This window comes from Giraffa tippelskirchi, chromosome 12, assembly GCF_054371585.1.
Source record: "Giraffa tippelskirchi isolate mGirTip1 chromosome 12, T2T-mGirTip1v1.2.pri, whole genome shotgun sequence".
Lineage (NCBI taxonomy): Eukaryota > Metazoa > Chordata > Mammalia > Artiodactyla > Giraffidae > Giraffa > Giraffa tippelskirchi.
The window spans coordinates 70625782-70649313 of NC_137286.1; the positions used below are offsets into that span (position 1 = coordinate 70625782).

The 23532-nt window shown below is 55.0% G+C and overlaps 3 protein-coding genes and 1 long non-coding RNA gene across 4 annotated transcripts in view; 1 reads left to right on the forward strand and 3 right to left on the reverse strand.

Annotated features, from left to right (window-relative positions):
• LOC145529707 (uncharacterized) overlaps positions 1-23532 on the forward strand; it is a 1704434-nt gene that overhangs the window by 183592 nt on the left and 1497310 nt on the right. The window contains exons 24-26 of the long non-coding RNA XR_014071296.1: positions 7525-7636; positions 15167-15278; positions 22811-22922. This is a non-coding gene — a long non-coding RNA (uncharacterized LOC145529707). The remainder of the gene's footprint in view (positions 1-7524; positions 7637-15166; positions 15279-22810; positions 22923-23532) is intronic.
• LOC145529555 (uncharacterized) lies at positions 2037-7099 on the reverse strand. Its single transcript, XM_081550137.1, has 3 exons — positions 3652-7099; positions 2940-3252; positions 2037-2689 (listed from the first exon to the last, which is right to left on the reverse strand). The coding sequence occupies exons 1-3, from the start codon at positions 3886-3888 to the stop codon at positions 2061-2063; spliced, it is 1179 nt and encodes a 392-aa protein (XP_081406263.1). The 5' UTR covers positions 3889-7099; the 3' UTR covers positions 2037-2060.
• Positions 9677-11491, reverse strand: LOC145529618 (uncharacterized). The gene is made up of 3 exons (XM_081550211.1): positions 11292-11491; positions 10580-10892; positions 9677-10329 (listed from the first exon to the last, which is right to left on the reverse strand). The coding sequence occupies exons 1-3, from the start codon at positions 11424-11426 to the stop codon at positions 9701-9703; spliced, it is 1077 nt and encodes a 358-aa protein (XP_081406337.1). The 5' UTR covers positions 11427-11491; the 3' UTR covers positions 9677-9700.
• LOC145529615 (uncharacterized) lies at positions 16748-19133 on the reverse strand. Its single transcript, XM_081550208.1, has 3 exons — positions 18934-19133; positions 18222-18534; positions 16748-17971 (listed from the first exon to the last, which is right to left on the reverse strand). The coding sequence occupies exons 1-3, from the start codon at positions 19066-19068 to the stop codon at positions 17343-17345; spliced, it is 1077 nt and encodes a 358-aa protein (XP_081406334.1). The 5' UTR covers positions 19069-19133; the 3' UTR covers positions 16748-17342.

The window sequence follows — 23532 nt, forward strand, 5'->3', positions numbered from 1 at the left end:
GTCCTCTCCCGCTTGTCTGTCAGCTTGTTTGAACCATGCTGGGTTTTCTGCCCAGCCGGCTAAGGGGAGTCCCTGGAAATGCAAGGGTGTGGGTTTTGGCAGACTTCAGGGAAGACATGCCAGATGAGCCTGGGAGACTCCAGCTTAATCTGGATTCAGGAGATATCTCTTCGGGCCAGCTAGTAATTGTAGGATAAGCCTAATGAGTCTTCACAGGATGAAGAGAGTAACGTGCCAAGGTAGCAATCGATGTCCTCATTCGAGAGGATGATGAAGCTGGTGCTCAGAGAAGGGGGGAACTTGGCCACAGCAAGGAGGTGTGCACCCAGACGGAACCCCCAGATCCGGCCATTTGAGCTCAGGGAGGCCACTGGTGTGGCTTGTCCCTGTGGCAGGGGCCGAGGCACGCAGCCCACCCTGATTCCTGCGGGGGCCTGACTTGGGAAGTGCCATCTGGTAGCTTTGAGACTCACCAAACCAAATTGCACTGGAGAGAGGAAGGACACCTTCCTTCATCCACCCCCCACCCCCGCCGGATTCCCACATACCCTGACCCCTTTCTCTGGATTTCGGAGCCATTTCCAGAGTCCCGCTCATATGACCTCATTCGAAGTGCACTGTGGACGAGCTGCCATCTGCAGCTGCTACCACAGCAGCCAAGGGCTTTAGCTCCCGAGTACCTCCCTTCCTTTGGAACTTGGGGGCCCTCTACTCCCCACTTGCACACCACAGACCTTTGCTGAGGATTGTGGGGACCCTCACTCAGTTTGCAGCACGTTGTAGCCATCCCTGTCCTCTCAATACCTCCCTTGCAACTCAGCTTGTGAGCTCCTTTGGAGCAGCGTGGCCCACCTGGCTGCAACGGCAGAGACACAGCTGACAGTGAAACAACAGCTTCGATCTGACAGCCGGAAAGCTCTGTCAAAAGGGACCTCCCTCTTCACACCGTAGAGGCTGTAGGAGCCGCCAGGGTTTGGGAACCAGTGCTGGGGCCAAAATGACTCCACAGCTGTTTTCCTTCCTGGGGAGGGTTCTGGCTCGAGTGGGAATGGCTCAAGTCTCCTAAGGTTCTGAAAGCCCACTGTGTGCAGATTCACGGTACACAGAGAGGAGAAGGTGGAGTCCTGCCCTGGAGGTGGTCACAGCTCACGGATGAGCCAGGCAGGCAGGCAGGCAGGCAGGGCATGAGAACACCTGAGCTGCCTTCATGAGTGAGTGGTGTGGGGGCAGAGGAAGAGAAGCCGGTCTGCTCCCTCATGTGGTGCCCAGGGCAGGTTGTCCCCAGAGGAAACCCTTACGACGGTGAGGACTCTCACTGCTGTTTCCCAAGGGGTTCCGTCGGTGCGTGTCTTCCCCGGAGCGGTCAGGCCGTCTCTAAAGTACACTGGCCATGGGCATTGCCTCTCCTTGGAACTTCCCATGTGTTTCTCTTTTGTATGGAACAGTGATTTTTCTAGAGGGGTTCTGGGCCACAAGGTTGTTGGGTCATTTGCTAGCCTTCTGTCGTGAAGAACGCTTTCCTGGGCGTTGGGGTGGTTTGTTGTTCCAGCTCCCTTTCTTGGCTTCTTTTGGGAGCTGGTGCAACAAGAGGAGCTCAGCCTCTGCCTTCTGGCTGAGATGTCACCCTTCAAACAGCAATGCCTGCCTGGAGATAATGATGGCATTTGCCAAAAGGGCTTCGTTTGGCACATGATATCTTGAAAGGACGTACACCGTCCTTTCAGCTATCAAAGGCTAGTTCAAATGACATAAAAATGAGAACTCTCCAATGGAGTCTTACAGTAGGTGGAGAGTCCGAAAAAAACTCCTTCAGTCATCTCACTGAGAGTCATTGATTGGGGACACCAAGAATATAGGAAGGAATGCAGAAAGAAAAGATGAAATTGTGGTCAGGATCGGGGGGAGGGATGAACAGGGCCTGCTTGCCTTGAACCCAGGCTTTGTTGGCGGGTGGGGCATAAAGATCGAACGGGTCTGAAACTACAGAGTGGTGATGGTAACACAGTATCACCAGAGTTACACAACAGTGTCCCAAATTGCAACAATGATGAAAAAGTTTACTAATCCCAACTTAACCAACAAAAATAGACGAAACCATACAAAAAGTAAAACATCACCAGAAAGGTGGAAACAAACCAAATGCAAAGCAGCTCAGGGGAAAGGAACTCCATGTCCCCTGGGGGCAGACCGAGTTGCCGGCGTCCACGGTGAGCAGACAGGGATGGAGGCTGCAGAGCCGACCGCTCCCCTGGACATGGTGTTTCCGGCAAGGGCTCTGGGTCTCTGTCCAGAGCGGGGGCTCGTTCTTCCTGCAGGGGCGGGTGAGTCATCGTCGGCGTCTGGGTGTTGCGCGGGAGCCAGGGCAGGCTCTCCCTGCCGAGGCGGTGACTCCTCCTCTGCCTCGGGTTCTCCTGCCAAAGCCCGAGCAGGTACAGGTGCACGTGGAGGTGGAGGTTCTGGCTGAGGGGGTGGGACATCAGTGCCTGGGGCTGGGGGTCCTGCAGGCACGGAAATCCGATCTGCCCGGTGTGCTGGCCAGTACCCAGCTGGCCTGGTGTCTCTGCGAGGGCAAGGCTCGGTTCTCCATCTGCCCTCGGTGGATCCCTGGGTCCTGCACCTGGAGCCACCACCTCTGTAGGCACAGGTCTGGGAAGTGGAGCCTGTTTCCAGTTGGAGGCCAGTGCTAGAGCTGGGGGAGAAGCAAAGTTTGCCCACAGACCAGCCTTGGCATGTGCGTATCCCGGGACAGAAAGCTTCCAAGAGATTCCGAAAGAATACCCAGGGTTGGATGTCTTTTGGGACTGAAGTGTGCAAGATGGGGATGGGGGTGTGAGGCCAGCGCTTGCTGCAGGCCCAGCAGCATCTTTCGGGGACTCGTCCCTGTGTAGCTCAGCACCCCCTCCCCACACACTCCCGTGCACCAGCCCCAGCGTCCTTACCTCTGTGCTCTGGCGTGCTGGGCTCCAGGTCCTCCTGCTGCCTCAGAGGCCGGGGTTCTCGGGACTCTGGGTCGGAGCCGGGTGTGCTGAGCTCCGTGGCAGCCTCAGACTGGGCCGCCGGGTGTATCCTGGGCGGTGTCTCGGCAGCAGGCCTTCCCCGCCTCCGCTTCGCCCCCGGTGGGGCTGATGCCTCCGTGGGCACGCTCACCTGGAGCCTGCACTGGGCCTCACGGGCGGGGGGTTGGTGCTCCGACCCCTCCCTCCGGGAGGTGGACGGGGTGTCCCCGTCCTCGGCCTCATCACGTGGGAAGCTCTGCAACGACAGTGACCGTCAGCCAGCCGTGCTGGGAGTTTTCCGAGCTGGGCCTGGCCAGTGGAGCCGCTGCTTCTGCCTGCTCGAACTTCTCTTCCCAGAAGGGTCAGAGACGTGTGTCTGCTCAGATCCCCACCCGGGAGGAAAGAGACCCACCTGAGGGTGTGAGGTCAGCCTGGGCGGCCGGCCCTGCCCGCACTGTTCCCATCCCAGCCAGCCTGATCTCCCCTGGGGTGTGGACACAACTTGTCCGCAGGCTTCTGACCCCACATCCGCCTGGACTTCCTTGAGGGAGACACACCCCGAGAAACCCGCATCCACACACACAGGCAAAGGACCCGGTGTTTCCGGGTGGCATGGGAGAGGTGGCCTGGCCCGGCCTGGGGCTCCCCGTGTTACCTTTCTGTTTCTCCGGGCAGAGGGCCAGAGGCCTCTCGGGGGTGCCCTGAACCAACGTCGACAGGGTGCCCACGCACACTGCCTGTGAGCTCTCCTGAGGCCCCGGCCTCTGGGCAGGGGCAAACAGCAGAACATCCTGGCAGCAAGAGATCTGGCTGGGGGCTCCTCTCCGCTCTGGAGGCCTGGATACCCGGGTTGCGGGTTCTGTTGGGTTCTGTTGCCGGCAGGTGACATCATTTCCTGGGGTTCGTGCTGAGGTCCCTTCCCCAAAACTTCCCAAGGGAATCTCTGGGTTTCTGACTGCTCGACCACCCCCCTTAGGCCATGTGCAGGCACATTGACAGCCACACAGCCCAGCCCACAGCCCTGGGGAGGCCTGGGTGCAGCCAGGGCCTGAGCTCCGAGGACCCCGCTGCTCTCAGACCAGGCTCCTTCTTCTCATAAGTGGTGTGGCCCTGGACAAGCATATGCCCCTCAGGGTTTCCCCAGTCTCTCCATCTGCAGAGTGGGGGTCATTCTCCCATCTGTTTCCTAGGTCTGTCAGCCTACGAGCAGCTCCATGCCTCTCCACCTGGGGCCGATATCACGTGGAGCTTGTGCGCTGAGACTTCAGAAAGAAAGACTCCATCCAGGGCTGACACAGCACAGAATGGGGCAGAACGAGGCCTGGATGCGCCGTGGTACCCAGGAAAAGGCACTGCCCCTCCTGACTGTTTTGAGACCCCACATCCAAGTTGGAGGCCCGAAAGGAAGACTCGAAGGTCTCCCTCTCTTATAGAAAAGAGTAGCCAACTTTCTGGTCCTCTGTTTCCATTGAGATTCTGTTCAAGTGTCCCAGCTCGGCTTCTGCGGGTGGCTGAGCTTCTAATGGCTCCCTGCGTTCTTGTCTTTTCCTCTCCAAACCTTCCGTCCTTTTCCCCCTTCTGGGGTGGATGGGCGCTGTCATTGCTTCTACCTTCGAGACAGATTGATGAAAAGTCTGGACCATCGACTCCTTTCCTCTCTTTGGTTGCGTGTCTCTCTCTGGCTGTGTCCCTCTCTTTTCCTTTCTCGATTCAGTCTGTGTCTTCCTCTTTCTCTCTAGTGTGTGGATGGATGGATGCTAGGAATGCACATGTATATGATTAGATGAGGGTTATGTTTTAGGGATGGGTTAGAGGGAGAGAAAGGCTTTAGGTCGGAGTTGGTCATGGGGGAAGGGTCAAGGGTGGTGGTGGTGTTTCTTGGAATCTGAGTGCTGTGCATTCTTCGTCTCTTTCCATATGAACCCCTTCTCAGATACACCACTTGCAAGGAGTCTCTCATGTTCCGTTTCCTATCTTTTGCATCTGTGAATGCTTAGCTTCTCTGTTGTGAAGAGGTTCCATTGGATGGAAACCCATTGGTGTACTTCGTTTCCCTCTTTCCCTTACTTGAAGAGACCCATTTCTACCTCCGCCCAGCAAATGGCAAGGAGACTCTGATGTTAAGGAGCCTTTGACCTACGCTTCTTTCTAGCTATCTCAAGACATCAGTCTTTAGGGTGAGGTTTTTCCCCGATATTGAGGTGGTGTGAGATCAAAACCAATAGCGTTCTTCAGATGTAGCTGTCTGGTTTTCCCATGGCCATTTATTGAAGAGGCTTTCTTGTTCCCATTTGGATATTCTCCCCTTCTGTGTCAGAGATGAGTTGACCATGGATGCCGGGGTTTGTTTCTGGACCCTCAACTTTATTCCATCGATCTGGATCTGTGTGTGTTGTTGTATTCCCAATAGCATACTGTCCTGCTGCTGCCGCTGCGGCTAAGTCACTTCAGTCGTGTCTGACTCTGCGCGACCCCATGGCCTGCAGCCTACCAGGCTCCTCCTTACAGGGCATTTTCCAGGCAAGAGTACTGGCGTGGGTCGCCATCGCCTTCTCCGATACGCTCCTGAGGATCCTAGTTTGGTCGTCTAATTTCCTTTCACACAACCTTGGATGTCCGTATCGGGGCTTTTTCGTCGGATTGTATTGACAATTTAGGCTCTTTTCTGTTTCCGTAACCCCTTTTGCAGTTCTTTGTTCGGTGCGACAATGCATTGGCATTTTGGGAGGAATAGCATCCAAGCTGTGGATTGCCTTGTGGGGCTGTGACATCATTTTCCCAATAGGAATTCTTTCAAGCCCTGAGCACAGCTTCTCTTTCCAGTGATTGGTGTGGGCTTGATCTTCCTTCTTCCATCTCTCGCCGTTTTGTGAGAACAGGTCCTTCCTTCCCTTCTGGGTTAGATGGACTCGTGGGTATCACTTCAGTGCATGGCATTGTCAGTGGGGGTGATAATTCCCTTCTCATTGGAAGACTTTGCTGTGAGTATTAGAAATGCAAGTGATTTCTCTTCCCCTTCCTCCCTGTCCATCTCTCAGAGCCACCGGGAAACAGAGGCCTCATCCAGGGTCACACAGGCCTGAGGGAGTGCAACTAGACTGTTGTTTCTTCAGGCCCTCCGTGCTGGACATCATCCGGGATACTCTGTGTGTGTCTTCCTCAGTCTGCTGTCCCTTCAGACCTTTCCCTAGTTTTCACAGGCTTGTTGTGTTGGTGTTCTTTGTCCGTTTGGAGACACATCCTTGAGAAGCTTTGTGTTTCCACTCATTCGTCTCGCGATGTATGACCTGTCTTTTGCTTTTGTAATGAGGTCTTTCCCACAGTAGATATCTTTGATTTTGCAAAGTCCACTGTATTCTCTGGGTTGTTTTGTGGACTGCCTTTTAGTTTTGTGTGTGAAGACTCAAAGCACGTGTCCGGTTTCTGCTCATTGTTCTTCTAGATTTGTGACAAGTTTTCATGGAAACTTTGTCTAGGGATAACTGGAAGTGAACTCGGTGTAAGGTGTCAAGTCTCCATCTCCATTCATGTCATGCCCTGCAGTTTCCAATTCCCTGTTCCTGAGTGGTTTTGGAGACCTTGTGGGAAGTTTGGTTGCATGGGAGTTTGCATTTCCACCTTGAGTAGATTCCCACTGTTCTGCCCTCAGGGACACTGTCAAGGGGGAGTGAGGAGCAGCCTGCACTTCCAGCAGTGACCACACGGTGGGGCGAGTGCTGCTCTCCCCTCTGGGAGCCCCAGGCCACAGGCATCCCAGTGAGGAGCCAGCTCTGTGCTCGGCTGAAAGGAGTTAGACTCTCAGGAGCCTCTGAGCCCTTGCCTTTGGATCACCCAGGGTGGGCATTTACTGTGACAGAAAAAAATTGCCCTGAATTCCATGGACGGAAGAGCCTGGCTGTGTAGAGTTCGTGAGTTGCCGTGAATCAGACACAACTGAGGACACAAAAACTCAATAGACTAAAACACTTTTGGGGGGTGGGGGGAGTGAAAGGGGGTGATGTGGGGTTTTTTTGTCGTATATAATAGCCAAGGGAAATCTAGTTTAAACCTAAATTCACATAGATGGGAAAGGTATAGCTCTCCGTCACCCTATTAAAAAAAAAAAAAAACTACTTAACTTTTCTGAAAGTTTATTTAGTAGCTTCCTTGAGCAGTTCATTGTGAAGCTTTTTTTTTTTTTCTGTGACATCGGCCTCATTAAAAAGTACGGTTTGCCTTTACTGGATAATTTTGTTCATTGGTTTGTTAGGGAATCTTGGTAATATTTGAGTTTCCTGGGGAGCATGGTCACATGACCTGGCCCTGGCCAATCGGTGCGTTCCACCTCCCTGGCCACTGTGATTGGCTCCGGACTGGGGCAGTGCCCAATCGGGGCCCAGGGCCGGGCCTCACGTTGGAAGCCAGGGGAAGACGAGCTCTCGTCCTGCTGGGGTAGGGGAAGGGGTGGGGCCGGGGGAGGTCAGGCTCCAGCAGTGGGAGGGGCTTGAGGTCCGCCTGCGGCAGTTGGTGACCTTCCTGCTCCCCTCAGGGCAGAGCCGCCGGCCTGAGAATGAGGGCGCTGCTGAGCCCAGGGGCTGGGATGGCCCGTTGCTGCTGTGGTCCCAGAGCTCCACCCGAGACCTGACGGAGGCCGTCTGCCCGTGAGTCCTCTCCCGCTTGTCTGTCAGCTTGTTTGAACCATGCTGGGTTTTCTGCCCAGCCGGCTAAGGGGAGTCCCTGGAAATGCAAGGGTGTGGGTTTTGGCAGACTTCAGGGAAGACATGCCAGATGAGCCTGGGAGACTCCAGCTTAATCTGGATTCAGGAGATATCTCTTCGGGCCAGCTAGTAATTGTAGGATAAGCCTAATGAGTCTTCACAGGATGAAGAGAGTAACGTGCCAAGGTAGCAATCGATGTCCTCATTCGAGAGGATGATGAAGCTGGTGCTCAGAGAAGGGGGGAACTTGGCCACAGCAAGGAGGTGTGCACCCAGACGGAACCCCCAGATCCGGCCATTTGAGCTCAGGGAGGCCACTGGTGTGGCTTGTCCCTGTGGCAGGGGCCGAGGCACGCAGCCCACCCTGATTCCTGCGGGGGCCTGACTTGGGAAGTGCCATCTGGTAGCTTTGAGACTCACCAAACCAAATTGCACTGGAGAGAGGAAGGACACCTTCCTTCATCCACCCCCCACCCCCGCCGGATTCCCACATACCCTGACCCCTTTCTCTGGATTTCGGAGCCATTTCCAGAGTCCCGCTCATATGACCTCATTCGAAGTGCACTGTGGACGAGCTGCCATCTGCAGCTGCTACCACAGCAGCCAAGGGCTTTAGCTCCCGAGTACCTCCCTTCCTTTGGAACTTGGGGGCCCTCTACTCCCCACTTGCACACCACAGACCTTTGCTGAGGATTGTGGGGACCCTCACTCAGTTTGCAGCACGTTGTAGCCATCCCTGTCCTCTCAATACCTCCCTTGCAACTCAGCTTGTGAGCTCCTTTGGAGCAGCGTGGCCCACCTGGCTGCAACGGCAGAGACACAGCTGACAGTGAAACAACAGCTTCGATCTGACAGCCGGAAAGCTCTGTCAAAAGGGACCTCCCTCTTCACACCGTAGAGGCTGTAGGAGCCGCCAGGGTTTGGGAACCAGTGCTGGGGCCAAAATGACTCCACAGCTGTTTTCCTTCCTGGGGAGGGTTCTGGCTCGAGTGGGAATGGCTCAAGTCTCCTAAGGTTCTGAAAGCCCACTGTGTGCAGATTCACGGTACACAGAGAGGAGAAGGTGGAGTCCTGCCCTGGAGGTGGTCACAGCTCACGGATGAGCCAGGCAGGCAGGCAGGCAGGCAGGGCATGAGAACACCTGAGCTGCCTTCATGAGTGAGTGGTGTGGGGGCAGAGGAAGAGAAGCCGGTCTGCTCCCTCATGTGGTGCCCAGGGCAGGTTGTCCCCAGAGGAAACCCTTACGACGGTGAGGACTCTCACTGCTGTTTCCCAAGGGGTTCCGTCGGTGCGTGTCTTCCCCGGAGCGGTCAGGCCGTCTCTAAAGTACACTGGCCATGGGCATTGCCTCTCCTTGGAACTTCCCATGTGTTTCTCTTTTGTATGGAACAGTGATTTTTCTAGAGGGGTTCTGGGCCACAAGGTTGTTGGGTCATTTGCTAGCCTTCTGTCGTGAAGAACGCTTTCCTGGGCGTTGGGGTGGTTTGTTGTTCCAGCTCCCTTTCTTGGCTTCTTTTGGGAGCTGGTGCAACAAGAGGAGCTCAGCCTCTGCCTTCTGGCTGAGATGTCACCCTTCAAACAGCAATGCCTGCCTGGAGATAATGATGGCATTTGCCAAAAGGGCTTCGTTTGGCACATGATATCTTGAAAGGACGTACACCGTCCTTTCAGCTATCAAAGGCTAGTTCAAATGACATAAAAATGAGAACTCTCCAATGGAGTCTTACAGTAGGTGGAGAGTCCGAAAAAAACTCCTTCAGTCATCTCACTGAGAGTCATTGATTGGGGACACCAAGAATATAGGAAGGAATGCAGAAAGAAAAGATGAAATTGTGGTCAGGATCGGGGGGAGGGATGAACAGGGCCTGCTTGCCTTGAACCCAGGCTTTGTTGGCGGGTGGGGCATAAAGATCGAACGGGTCTGAAACTACAGAGTGGTGATGGTAACACAGTATCACCAGAGTTACACAACAGTGTCCCAAATTGCAACAATGATGAAAAAGTTTACTAATCCCAACTTAACCAACAAAAATAGACGAAACCATACAAAAAGTAAAACATCACCAGAAAGGTGGAAACAAACCAAATGCAAAGCAGCTCAGGGGAAAGGAACTCCATGTCCCCTGGGGGCAGACCGAGTTGCCGGCGTCCACGGTGAGCAGACAGGGATGGAGGCTGCAGAGCCGACCGCTCCCCTGGACATGGTGTTTCCGGCAAGGGCTCTGGGTCTCTGTCCAGAGCGGGGGCTCGTTCTTCCTGCAGGGGCGGGTGAGTCATCGTCGGCGTCTGGGTGTTGCGCGGGAGCCAGGGCAGGCTCTCCCTGCCGAGGCGGTGACTCCTCCTCTGCCTCGGGTTCTCCTGCCAAAGCCCGAGCAGGTACAGGTGCACGTGGAGGTGGAGGTTCTGGCTGAGGGGGTGGGACATCAGTGCCTGGGGCTGGGGGTCCTGCAGGCACGGAAATCCGATCTGCCCGGTGTGCTGGCCAGTACCCAGCTGGCCTGGTGTCTCTGCGAGGGCAAGGCTCGGTTCTCCATCTGCCCTCGGTGGATCCCTGGGTCCTGCACCTGGAGCCACCACCTCTGTAGGCACAGGTCTGGGAAGTGGAGCCTGTTTCCAGTTGGAGGCCAGTGCTAGAGCTGGGGGAGAAGCAAAGTTTGCCCACAGACCAGCCTTGGCATGTGCGTATCCCGGGACAGAAAGCTTCCAAGAGATTCCGAAAGAATACCCAGGGTTGGATGTCTTTTGGGACTGAAGTGTGCAAGATGGGGATGGGGGTGTGAGGCCAGCGCTTGCTGCAGGCCCAGCAGCATCTTTCGGGGACTCGTCCCTGTGTAGCTCAGCACCCCCTCCCCACACACTCCCGTGCACCAGCCCCAGCGTCCTTACCTCTGTGCTCTGGCGTGCTGGGTTCCAGGTCCTCCTGCTGCCTCAGAGGCCGGGGTTCTCGGGACTCTGGGTCGGAGCCGGGTGTGCTGAGCTCCGTGGCAGCCTCAGACTGGGCCGCCGGGTGTATCCTGGGCGGTGTCTCGGCAGCAGGCCTTCCCCGCCTCCGCTTCGCCCCCGGTGGGGCTGATGCCTCCGTGGGCACGCTCACCTGGAGCCTGCACTGGGCCTCACGGGCGGGGGGTTGGTGCTCCGACCCCTCCCTCCGGGAGGTGGACGGGGTGTCCCCGTCCTCGGCCTCATCACGTGGGAAGCTCTGCAACGACAGTGACCGTCAGCCAGCCGTGCTGGGAGTTTTCCGAGCTGGGCCTGGCCAGTGGAGCCGCTGCTTCTGCCTGCTCGAACTTCTCTTCCCAGAAGGGTCAGAGACGTGTGTCTGCTCAGATCCCCACCCGGGAGGAAAGAGACCCACCTGAGGGTGTGAGGTCAGCCTGGGCGGCCGGCCCTGCCCGCACTGTTCCCATCCCAGCCAGCCTGATCTCCCCTGGGGTGTGGACACAACTTGTCCGCAGGCTTCTGACCCCACATCCGCCTGGGCTTCCTTGAGGGAGACACACCCCGAGAAACCCGCATCCACACACACAGGCAAAGGACCCGGTGTTTCCGGGTGGCATGGGAGAGGTGGCCTGGCCCGGCCTGGGGCTCCCCGTGTTACCTTTCTGTTTCTCCGGGCAGAGGGGCAGAGGCCTCTCGGGGGTGCCCTGAGCCAACGTCGACAGGGTGCCCACGCACACTGCCTGTGAGCTCTCCTGAGGCCCCGGCCTCTGGGCAGGGGCAAACAGCAGAACATCCTGGCAGCAAGAGATCTGGCTGGGGGCTCCTCTCCGCTCTGGAGGCCTGGATACCCGGGTTGCGGGTTCTGTTGGGTTCTGTTGCCGGCAGGTGACATCATTTCCTGGGGTTCGTGCTGAGGTCCCTTCCCCAAAACTTCCCAAGGGAATCTCTGGGTTTCTGACTGCTCGACCACCCCCCTTAGGCCATGTGCAGACACATTGACAGCCACACAGCCCAGCCCACAGCCCTGGGGAGGCCTGGGTGCAGCCAGGGCCTGAGCTCCGAGGACCCCGCTGCTCTCAGACCAGGCTCCTTCTTCTCATAAGTGGTGTGGCCCTGGACAAGCATATGCCCCTCAGGGTTTCCCCAGTCTCTCCATCTGCAGAGTGGGGGTCATTCTCCCATCTGTTTCCTAGGTCTGTCGGCCTACGAGCAGCTCCATGCCTCTCCACCTGGGGCCGATATCACGTGGAGCTTGTGCGCTGAGACTTCAGAAAGAAAGACTCCATCCAGGGCTGACACAGCACAGAATGGGGCAGAACGAGGCCTGGATGCGCCGTGGTACCCAGGAAAAGGCACTGCCCCTCCTGACTGTTTTGAGACCCCACATCCAAGTTGGAGGCCCGAAAGGAAGACTCGAAGGTCTCCCTCTCTTATAGAAAAGAGTAGCCAACTTTCTGGTCCTCTGTTTCCATTGAGATTCTGTTCAAGTGTCCCAGCTCGGCTTCTGCGGGTGGCTGAGCTTCTAATGGCTCCCTGCGTTCTTGTCTTTTCCTCTCCAAACCTTCCGTCCTTTTCCCCCTTCTGGGGTGGATGGGCGCTGTCATTGCTTCTACCTTCGAGACAGATTGATGAAAAGTCTGGACCATCGACTCCTTTCCTCTCTTTGGTTCCGTGTCTCTCTCTGGCTGTGTCCCTCTCTTTTCCTTTCTCGATTCAGTCTGTGTCTTCCTCTTTCTCTCTCGTGTGTGGATGGATGGATGCTAGGAATGCACATGTATATGATTAGATGAGGGTTATGTTTTAGGGATGGGTTAGAGGGAGAGAAAGGCTTTAGGTCGGAGTTGGTCATGGGGGAAGGGTCAAGGGTGGTGGTGGTGTTTCTTGGAATCTGAGTGCTGTGCATTCTTCGTCTCTTTCCATATGAACCCCTTCTCAGATACACCACTTGCAAGGAGTCTCTCATGTTCCGTTTCCTATCTTTTGCATCTGTGAATGCTTAGCTTCTCTGTTGTGAAGAGGTTCCATTGGATGGAAACCCATTGGTGTACTTCGTTTCCCTCTTTCCCTTACTTGAAGAGACCCATTTCTACCTCTGCCCAGCAAATGGCAAGGAGACTCTGATGTTAAGGAGCCTTTGACCTACGCTTCTTTCTAGCTATCTCAAGACATCAGTCTTTAGGGTGAGGTTTTTCCCCGATATTGAGGTGGTGTGAGATCAAAACCAATAGCGTTCTTCAGATGTAGCTGTCTGGTTTTCCCATGGCCATTTATTGAAGAGGCTTTCTTGTTCCCATTTGGATATTCTCCCCTTCTGTGTCAGAGATGAGTTGACCATGGATGCCGGGGTTTGTTTCTGGACCCTCAACTTTATTCCATCGATCTGGATCTGTGTGTGTTGTTGTATTCCCAATAGCATACTGTCCTGCTGCTGCCGCTGCGGCTAAGTCACTTCAGTCGTGTCTGACTCTGCGCGACCCCATGGCCTGCAGCCTACCAGGCTCCTCCGTCCAGGGCATTTTCCAGGCAAGAGTACTGGCGTGGGTCGCCATCGCCTTCTCCGATACGCTCCTGAGGATCCTAGTTTGGTCGTCTAATTTCCTTTCACACAACCTTGGATGTCCGTATCGGGGCTTTTTCGTCGGATTGTATTGACAATTTAGGCTCTTTTCTGTTTCCGTAACCCCTTTTGCAGTTCTTTGTTCGGTGCGACAATGCATTGGCATTTTGGGAGGAATAGCATCCAAGCTGTGGATTGCCTTGTGGGGCTGTGACATCATTTTCCCAATAGGAATTCTTTCAAGCCCTGAGCACAGCTTCTCTTTCCAGTGATTGGTGTGGGCTTGATCTTCCTTCTTCCATCTCTCGCCGTTTTGTGAGAACAGGTCCTTCCTTCCCTTCTGGGTTAGATGGACTCGTGGGTATCACTTCAGTGCATGGCATTGTCAGTGGGGGTGATAATTCCCTTCTCATTGGAAGACTTTGCTGTGAGTATTAGAAATGCAAGTGATTTCTCTTCCCCTTCCTCCCTGTCCATCTCTCAGAGCCACCGGGAAACAGAGGCCTCATCCAGGGTCACACAGGCCTGAGGGAGTGCAACTAGACTGTTGTTTCTTCAGGCCCTCCGTGCTGGACATCATCCGGGATACTCTGTGTGTGTCTTCCTCAGTCTGCTGTCCCTTCAGACCTTTCCCTAGTTTTCACAGGCTTGTTGTGTTGGTGTTCTTTGTCTGTTTGGAGACACATCCTTGAGAAGCTTTGTGTTTCCACTCATTCGTCTCGCGATGTATGACCTGTCTTTTGCTTTTGTAATGAGGTCTTTCCCACAGTAGATATCTTTGATTTTGCAAAGTCCACTGTATTCTCTGGGTTGTTTTGTGGACTGCCTTTTAGTTTTGTGTGTGAAGACTCAAAGCACGTGTCCGGTTTCTGCTCATTGTTCTTCTAGATTTGTGACAAGTTTTCATGGAAACTTTGTCTAGGGATAACTGGAAGTGAACTCGGTGTAAGGTGTCAAGTCTCCATCTCCATTCATGTCATGCCCTGCAGTTTCCAATTCCCTGTTCCTGAGTGGTTTTGGAGACCTTGTGGGAAGTTTGGTTGCATGGGAGTTTGCATTTCCACCTTGAGTAGATTCCCACTGTTCTGCCCTCAGGGACACTGTCAAGGGGGAGTGAGGAGCAGCCTGCACTTCCAGCAGTGACCACACGGTGGGGCGAGTGCTGCTCTCCCCTCTGGGAGCCCCAGGCCACAGGCATCCCAGTGAGGAGCCAGCTCTGTGCTCGGCTGAAAGGAGTTAGACTCTCAGGAGCCTCTGAGCCCTTGCCTTTGGATCACCCAGGGTGGGCATTTACTGTGACAGAAAAAAATTGCCCTGAATTCCATGGACGGAAGAGCCTGGCTGTGTAGAGTTCGTGAGTTGCCGTGAATCAGACACAACTGAGGACACAAAAACTCAATAGACTAAAACACTTTTGGGGGGTGGGGGGAGTGAAAGGGGGTGATGTGGGGTTTTTTTGTCGTATATAATAGCCAAGGGAAATCTAGTTTAAACCTAAATTCACATAGATGGGAAAGGTATAGCTCTCCGTCACCCTATTAAAAAAAAAAAAAAAAACTACTTAACTTTTCTGAAAGTTTATTTAGTAGCTTCCTTGAGCAGTTCATTGTGAAGCATTTTTTTTTTTTCTGTGACATCGGCCTCATTAAAAAGTACGGTTTGCCTTTACTGGATAATTTTGTTCATTGGTTTGTTAGGGAATCTTGGTAATATTTGAGTTTCCTGGGGAGCATGGTCACATGACCTGGCCCTGGCCAATCGGTGCGTTCCACCTCCCTGGCCACTGTGATTGGCTCCGGACTGGGGCAGTGCCCAATCGGGGCCCAGGGCCGGGCCTCACGTTGGAAGCCAGGGGAAGACGAGCTCTCGTCCTGCTGGGGTAGGGGAAGGGGTGGGGCCGGGGGAGGTCAGGCTCCAGCAGTGGGAGGGGCTTGAGGTCCGCCTGCGGCAGTTGGTGACCTTCCTGCTCCCCTCAGGGCAGAGCCGCCGGCCTGAGAATGAGGGCGCTGCTGAGCCCAGGGGCTGGGATGGGCCGTTGCTGCTGTGGTCCCAGAGCTCCACCCGAGACCTGACGGAGGCCGTCTGCCCGTGAGTCCTCTCCCACTTGTCTGTCAGCTTGTTTGAACCATGCTGGGTTTTCTGCCCAGCCGGCTAAGGGGAGTCCCTGGAAATGCAAGGGTGTGGGTTTTGGCAGACTTCAGGGAAGACATGCCAGATGAGCCTGGGAGACTCCAGCTTAATCTGGATTCAGGAGATATCTCTTCGGGCCAGCTAGTAATTGTAGGATAAGCCTAATGAGTCTTCACAGGATGAAGAGAGTAACGTGCCAAGGTAGCAATCGATGTCCTCATTCGAGAGGATGATGAAGCTGGTGCTCAGAGAAGGGGGGAACTTGGCCACAGCAAGGAGGTGTGCACCCAGACGGAACCCCCAGATCCGGCCATTTGAGCTCAGGGAGGCCACTGGTGTGGCTTGTCCCTGTGGCAGGGGCCGAGGCACGCAGCCCACCCTGATTCCTGCGGGGGCCTGACTTGGGAAGTGCCATCTGGTAGCTTTGAGACTCACCAAACCAAATTGCACTGGAGAGAGGAAGGACACCTTCCTTCATCCACCCCCCACCCCCGCCGGATTCCCACATACCCTGACCCCTTTCTCTGGATTTCGGAGCCATTTCCAGAGTCCCGCTCATATGACCTCATTCGAAGTGCACTGTGGACGAGCTGCCATCTGCAGCTGCTACCACAGCAGCCAAGGGCTTTAGCTCCCGAGTACCTCCCTTCCTTTGGAACTTGGGGGCCCTCTACTCCCCACTTGCACACCACAGACCTTTGCTGAGGATTGTGGGGACCCTCACTCAGTTTGCAGCACGTTGTAGCCATCCCTGTCCTCTCAATACCTCCCTTGCAACTCAGCTTGTGAGCTCCTTTGGAGCAGCGTGGCCCACCTGGCTGCAACGGCAGAGACACAGCTGACAGTGAAACAACAGCTTCGATCTGACAGCCGGAAAGCTCTGTCAAAAGGGACCTCCCTCTTCACACCGTAGAGGCTGTAGGAGCCGCCAGGGTTTGGGAACCAGTGCTGGGGCCAAAATGACTCCACAGCTGTTTTCCTTCCTGGGGAGGGTTCTGGCTCGAGTGGGAATGGCTCAAGTCTCCTAAGGTTCTGAAAGCCCACTGTGTGCAGATTCACGGTACACAGAGAGGAGAAGGTGGAGTCCTGCCTTGGAGGTGGTCACAGCTCACGGATGAGCCAGGCAGGCAGGCAGGCAGGCAGGGCATGAGAACACCTGAGCTGCCTTCATGAGTGAATGGTGTGGGGGCAGAGGAAGAGAAGCCGGTCTGCTCCCTCATGTGGTGCCCAGGGCAGGTTGTCCCCAGAGGAAACCCTTACGACGGTGAGGACTCTCACTGCTGTTTCCCAAGGGGTTCCGTCGGTGCGTGTCTTCCCCGGAGCGGTCAGGCCGTCTCTAAAGTACACTGGCCATGGGCATTGCCTCTCCTTGGAACTTCCCATGTGTTTCTCTTTTGTATGGAACAGTGATTTTTCTAGAGGGGTTCTGGGCCACAAGGTTGTTGGGTCATTTGCTAGCCTTCTGTCGTGAAGAACGCTTTCCTGGGCGTTGGGGTGGTTTGTTGTTCCAGCTCCCTTTCTTGGCTTCTTTTGGGAGCTGGTGCAACAAGAGGAGCTCAGCCTCTGCCTTCTGGCTGAGATGTCACCCTTCAAACAGCAATGCCTGCCTGGAGATAATGATGGCATTTGCCAAAAGGGCTTCGTTTGGCACATGATATCTTGAAAGGACGTACACCGTCCTTTCAGCTATCAAAGGCTAGTTCAAATGACATAAAAATGAGAACTCTCCAATGGAGTCTTACAGTAGGTGGAGAGTCCGAAAAAAACTCCTTCAGTCATCTCACTGAGAGTCATTGATTGGGGACACCAAGAATATAGGAAGGAATGCAGAAAGAAAAGATGAAATTGTGGTCAGGATCGGGGGGAGGGATGAACAGGGCCTGCTTGCCTTGAACCCAGGCTTTGTTGGCGGGTGGGGCATAAAGATCGAACGGGTCTGAAACTACAGAGTGGTGATGGTAACACAGTATCACCAGAGTTACACAACAGTGTCCCAAATTGCAACAATGATGAAAAAGTTTACTAATCCCAACTTAACCAACAAAAATAGACGAAACCATACAAAAAGTAAAACATCACCAGAAAGGTGGAAACAAACCAAATGCAAAGCAGCTCAGGGGAAAGGAACTCCATGTCCCCTGGGGGCAGACCGAGTTGCCGGCGTCCACGGTGAGCAGACAGGGATGGAGGCTGCAGAGCCGACCGCTCCCCTGGACATGGTGTTTCCGGCAAGGGCTCTGGGTCTCTGTCCAGAGCGGGGGCTCGTTCTTCCTGCAGGGGCGGGTGAGTCATCGTCGGCGTCTGGGTGTTGCGCGGGAGCCAGGGCAGGCTCTCCCTGCCGAGGCGGTGACTCCTCCTCTGCCTCGGGTTCTCCTGCCAAAGCCCGAGCAGGTACAGGTGCACGTGGAGGTGGAGGTTCTGGCTGAGGGGGTGGGACATCAGTGCCTGGGGCTGGGGGTCCTGCAGGCACGGAAATCCGATCTGCCCGGTGTGCTGGCCAGTACCCAGCTGGCCTGGTGTCTCTGCGAGGGCAAGGCTCGGTTCTCCATCTGCCCTCGGTGGATCCCTGGGTCCTGCACCTGGAGCCACCACCTCTGTAGGCACAGGTCTGGGAAGTGGAGCCTGTTTCCAGTTGGAGGCCAGTGCTAGAGCTGGGGGAGAAGCAAAGTTTGCCCACAGACCAGCCTTGGCATGTGCGTATCCCGGGACAGAAAGCTTCCAAGAGATTCCGAAAGAATACCCAGGGTTGGATGTCTTTTGGGACTGAAGTGTGCAAGATGGGGATGGGGGTGTGAGGCCAGCGCTTGCTGCAGGCCCAGCAGCATCTTTCGGGGACTCGTCCCTGTGTAGCTCAGCACCCCCTCCCCACACACTCCCATGCACCAGCCCCAGCGTCCTTACCTCTGTGCTCTGGCGTGCTGGGCTCCAGGTCCTCCTGCTGCCTCAGAGGCCGGGGTTCTCGGGACTCTGGGTCGGAGCCGGGTGTGCTGAGCTCCGTGGCAGCCTCAGACTGGGCCGCCGGGTGTATCCTGGGCGGTGTCTCGGCAGCAGGCCTTCCCCGCCTCCGCTTCGCCCCCGGTGGGGCTGATGCCTCCGTGGGCACGCTCACCTGGAGCCTGCACTGGGCCTCACGGGCGGGGGGTTGGTGCTCCGACCCCTCCCTCCGGGAGGTGGACGGGGTGTCCCCGTCCTCGGCCTCATCACGTGGGAAGCTCTGCAATGACAGTGACCGTCAGCCAGCCGTGCTGGGAGTTTTCCGAGCTGGGCCTGGCCAGTGGAGCCGCTGCTTCTGCCTGCTCGAACTTCTCTTCCCAGAAGGGTCAGAGACGTGTGTCTGCTCAGATCCCCACCCGGGAGGAAAGAGACCCACCTGAGGGTGTGAGGTCAGCCTGGGCGGCCGGCCCTGCCCGCACTGTTCCCATCCCAGCCAGCCTGATCTCCCCTGGGGTGTGGACACAACTTGTCCGCAGGCTTCTGACCCCACATCCGCCTGGACTTCCTTGAGGGAGACACACCCCGAGAAACCCGCATCCACACACACAGGCAAAGGACCCGGTGTTTCCGGGTGGCATGGGAGAGGTGGCCTGGCCCGGCCTGGGGCTCCCCGTGTTACCTTTCTGTTTCTCCGGGCAGAGGGCCAGAGGCCTCTCGGGGGTGCCCTGAGCCAACGTCGACAGGGTGCCCACGCACACTGCCTGTGAGCTCTCCTGAGGCCCCGGCCTCTGGGCAGGGGCAAACAGCAGAACATCCTGGCAGCAAGAGATCTGGCTGGGGGCTCCTCTCCGCTCTGGAGGCCTGGATACCCGGGTTGCGGGTTCTGTTGGGTTCTGTTGCCGGCAGGTGACATCATTTCCTGGGGTTCGTGCTGAGGTCCCTTCCCCAAAACTTCCCAAGGGAATCTCTGGGTTTCTGACTGCTCGACCACCCCCCTTAGGCCATGTGCAGGCACATTGACAGCCACACAGCCCAGCCCACAGCCCTGGGGAGGCCTGGGTGCAGCCAGGGCCTGAGCTCCGAGGACCCCGCTGCTCTCAGACCAGGCTCCTTCTTCTCATAAGTGGTGTGGCCCTGGACAAGCATATGCCCCTCAGGGTTTCCCCAGTCTCTCCATCTGCAGAGTGGGGGTCATTCTCCCATCTGTTTCCTAGGTCTGTCGGCCTACGAGCAGCTCCATGCCTCTCCACCTGGGGCCGATATCACGTGGAGCTTGTGCGCTGAGACTTCAGAAAGAAAGACTCCATCCAGGGCTGACACAGCACAGAATGGGGCAGAACGAGGCCTGGATGCGCCGTGGTACCCAGGAAAAGGCACTGCCCCTCCTGACTGTTTTGAGACCCCACATCCAAGTTGGAGGCCCGAAAGGAAGACTCGAAGGTCTCCCTCTCTTATAGAAAAGAGTAGCCAACTTTCTGGTCCTCTGTTTCCATTGAGATTCTGTTCAAGTGTCCCAGCTCGGCTTCTGCGGGTGGCTGAGCTTCTAATGGCTCCCTGCGTTCTTGTCTTTTCCTCTCCAAACCTTCCGTCCTTTTCCCCCTTCTGGGGTGGATGGGCGCTGTCATTGCTTCTACCTTCGAGACAGATTGATGAAAAGTCTGGACCATCGACTCCTTTCCTCTCTTTGGTTGCGTGTCTCTCTCTGGCTGTGTCCCTCTCTTTTCCTTTCTCGATTCAGTCTGTGTCTTCCTCTTTCTCTCTCGTGTGTGGATGGATGGATGCTAGGAATGCACATGTATATGATTAGATGAGGGTTATGTTTTAGGGATGGGTTAGAGGGAGAGAAAGGCTTTAGGTCGGAGTTGGTCATGGGGGAAGGGTCAAGGGTGGTGGTGGTGTTTCTTGGAATCTGAGTGCTGTGCATTCTTCGTCTCTTTCCATATGAACCCCTTCTCAGATACACCACTTGCAAGGAGTCTCTCATGTTCCGTTTCCTATCTTTTGCATCTGTGAATGCTTAGCTTCTCTGTTGTGAAGAGGTTCCATTGGATGGAAACCCATTGGTGTACTTCGTTTCCCTCTTTCCCTTACTTGAAGAGACCCATTTCTACCTCCGCCCAGCAAATGGCAAGGAGACTCTGATGTTAAGGAGCCTTTGACCTACGCTTCTTTCTAGCTATCTCAAGACATCAGTCTTTAGGGTGAGGTTTTTCCCCGATATTGAGGTGGTGTGAGATCAAAACCAATAGCGTTCTTCAGATGTAGCTGTCTGGTTTTCCCATGGCCATTTATTGAAGAGGCTTTCTTGTTCCCATTTGGATATTCTCCCCTTCTGTGTCAGAGATGAGTTGACCATGGATGCCGGGGTTTGTTTCTGGACCCTCAACTTTATTCCATCGATCTGGATCTGTGTGTGTTGTTGTATTCCCAATAGCATACTGTCCTGCTGCTGCCGCTGCGGCTAAGTCACTTCAGTCGTGTCTGACTCTGCGCGACCCCATGGCCTGCAGCCTACCAGGCTCCTCCGTCCAGGGCATTTTCCAGGCAAGAGTACTGGCGTGGGTCGCCATCGCCTTCTCCGATACGCTCCTGAGGATCCTAGTTTGGTCGTCTAATTTCCTTTCACACAACCTTGGATGTCCGTATCGGGGCTTTTTCGTCGGATTGTATTGACAATTTAGGCTCTTTTCTGTTTCCGTAACCCCTTTTGCAGTTCTTTGTTCGGTGCGACAATGCATTGGCATTTTGGGAGGAATAGCATCCAAGCTGTGGATTGCCTTGTGGGGCTGTGACATCATTTTCCCAATAGGAATTCTTTCAAGCCCTGAGCACAGCTTCTCTTTCCAGTGATTGGTGTGGGCTTGATCTTCCTTCTTCCATCTCTCGCCGTTTTGTGAGAACAGGTCCTTCCTTCCCTTCTGGGTTAGATGGACTCGTGGGTATCACTTCAGTGCATGGCATTGTCAGTGGGGGTGATAATTCCCTTCTCATTGGAAGACTTTGCTGTGAGTATTAGAAATGCAAGTGATTTCTCTTCCCCTTCCTCCCTGTCCATCTCTCAGAGCCACCGGGAAACAGAGGCCTCATCCAGGGTCACACAGGCCTGAGGGAGTGCAACTAGACTGTTGTTTCTTCAGGCCCTCCGTGCTGGACATCATCCGGGATACTCTGTGTGTGTCTTCCTCAGTCTGGTGTCCCTTCAGACCTTTCCCTAGTTTTCACAGGCTTGTTGTGTTGGTGTTCTTTGTCTGTTTGGAGACACATCCTTGAGAAGCTTTGTGTTTCCACTCATTCATCTCGCGATGTATGACCTGTCTTTTGCTTTTGTAATGAGGTCTTTCCCACAGTAGATATCTTTGATTTTGCAAAGTCCACTGTATTCTCTGGGTTGTTTTGTGGACTGCCTTTTAGTTTTGTGTGTGAAGACTCAAAGCACGTGTCCGGTTTCTGCTCATTGTTCTTCTAGATTTGTGACAAGTTTTCATGGAAACTTTGTCTAGGGATAACTGGAAGTGAACTCGGTGTAAGGTGTCAAGTCTCCATCTCCATTCATGTCATGCCCTGCAGTTTCCAATTCCCTGTTCCTGAGTGGTTTTGGAGACCTTGTGGGAAGTTTGGTTGCATGGGAGTTTGCATTTCCACCTTGAGTAGATTCCCACTGTTCTGCCCTCAGGGACACTGTCAAGGGGGAGTGAGGAGCAGCCTGCACTTCCAGCAGTGACCACACGGTGGGGCGAGTGCTGCTCTCCCCTCTGGGAGCCCCAGGCCACAGGCATCCCAGTGAGGAGCCAGCTCTGTGCTCGGCTGAAAGGAGTTAGACTCTCAGGAGCCTCTGAGCCCTTGCCTTTGGATCACCCAGGGTGGGCATTTACTGTGACAGAAAAAAATTGCCCTGAATTCCATGGACGGAAGAGCCTGGCTGTGTAGAGTTCGTGAGTTGCCGTGAATCAGACACAACTGAGGACACAAAAACTCAATAGACTAAAACACTTTTGGGGGGTGGGGGGAGTGAAAGGGGGTGATGTGGGGTTTTTTTGTCGTATATAATAGCCAAGGGAAATCTAGTTTAAACCTAAATTCACATAGATGGGAAAGGTATAGCTCTCCGTAACCCTATTAAAAAAAAAAAAAAAAACTACTTAACTTTTCTGAAAGTTTATTTAGTAGCTTCCTTGAGCAGTTCATGGTGAGGCATTTTTTTTTTTTTTCTGTGACATCGGCCTCATTAAAAAGTACGGTTTGCCTTTACTGGATAATTTTGTTCATTGGTTTGTTAGGGAATCTTGGTAATATTTGAGTTTCCTGGGGAGCATGGTCACATGACCTGGCCCTGGCCAATCGGTGCGTTCCACCTCCCTGGCCACTGTGATTGGCTCCGGACTGGGGCAGTGCCCAATCGGGGCCCAGGGCCGGGCCTCACGTTGGAAGCCAGGGGAAGACGAGCTCTCGTCCTGCTGGGGTAGGGGAAGGGGTGGGGCCGGGGGAGGTCAGGCTCCAGCAGTGGGAGGGGCTTGAGGTCCGCCTGCGGCAGTTGGTGACCTTCCTGCTCCCCTCAGGGCAGAGCCGCCGGCCTGAGAATGAGGGCGCTGCTGAGCCCAGGGGCTGGGATGGCCCGTTGCTGCTGTGGTCCCAGAGCTCCACCCGAGACCTGACGGAGGCCGTCTGCCCGTGAGTCCTCTCCCGCTTGTCTGTCAGCTTGTTTGAACCATGCTGGGTTTTCTGCCCAGCCGGCTAAGGGGAGTCCCTGGAAATGCAAGGGTGTGGGTTTTGGCAGACTTCAGGGAAGACATGCCAGATGAGCCTGGGAGACTCCAGCTTAATCTGGATTCAGGAGATATCTCTTCGGGCCAGCTAGTAATTGTAGGATAAGCCTAATGAGTCTTCACAGGATGAAGAGAGTAACGTGCCAAGGTAGCAATCGATGTCCTCATTCGAGAGGATGATGAAGCTGGTGCTCAGAGAAGGGGGGAACTTGGCCACAGCAAGGAGGTGTGCACCCAGACGGAACCCCCAGATCCGGCCATTTGAGCTCAGGGAGGCCACTGGTGTGGCTTGTCCCTGTGGCAGGGGCCGAGGCACGCAGCCCACCCTGATTCCTGCGGGGGCCTGACTTGGGAAGTGCCATCTGGTAGCTTTGAGACTCACCAAACCAAATTGCACTGGAGAGAGGAAGGACACCTTCCTTCATCCACCCCCCACCCCCGCCGGATTCCCACATACCCTGACCCCTTTCTCTGGATTTCGGAGCCCTTTCCAGAGTCCCGCTCATATGACCTCA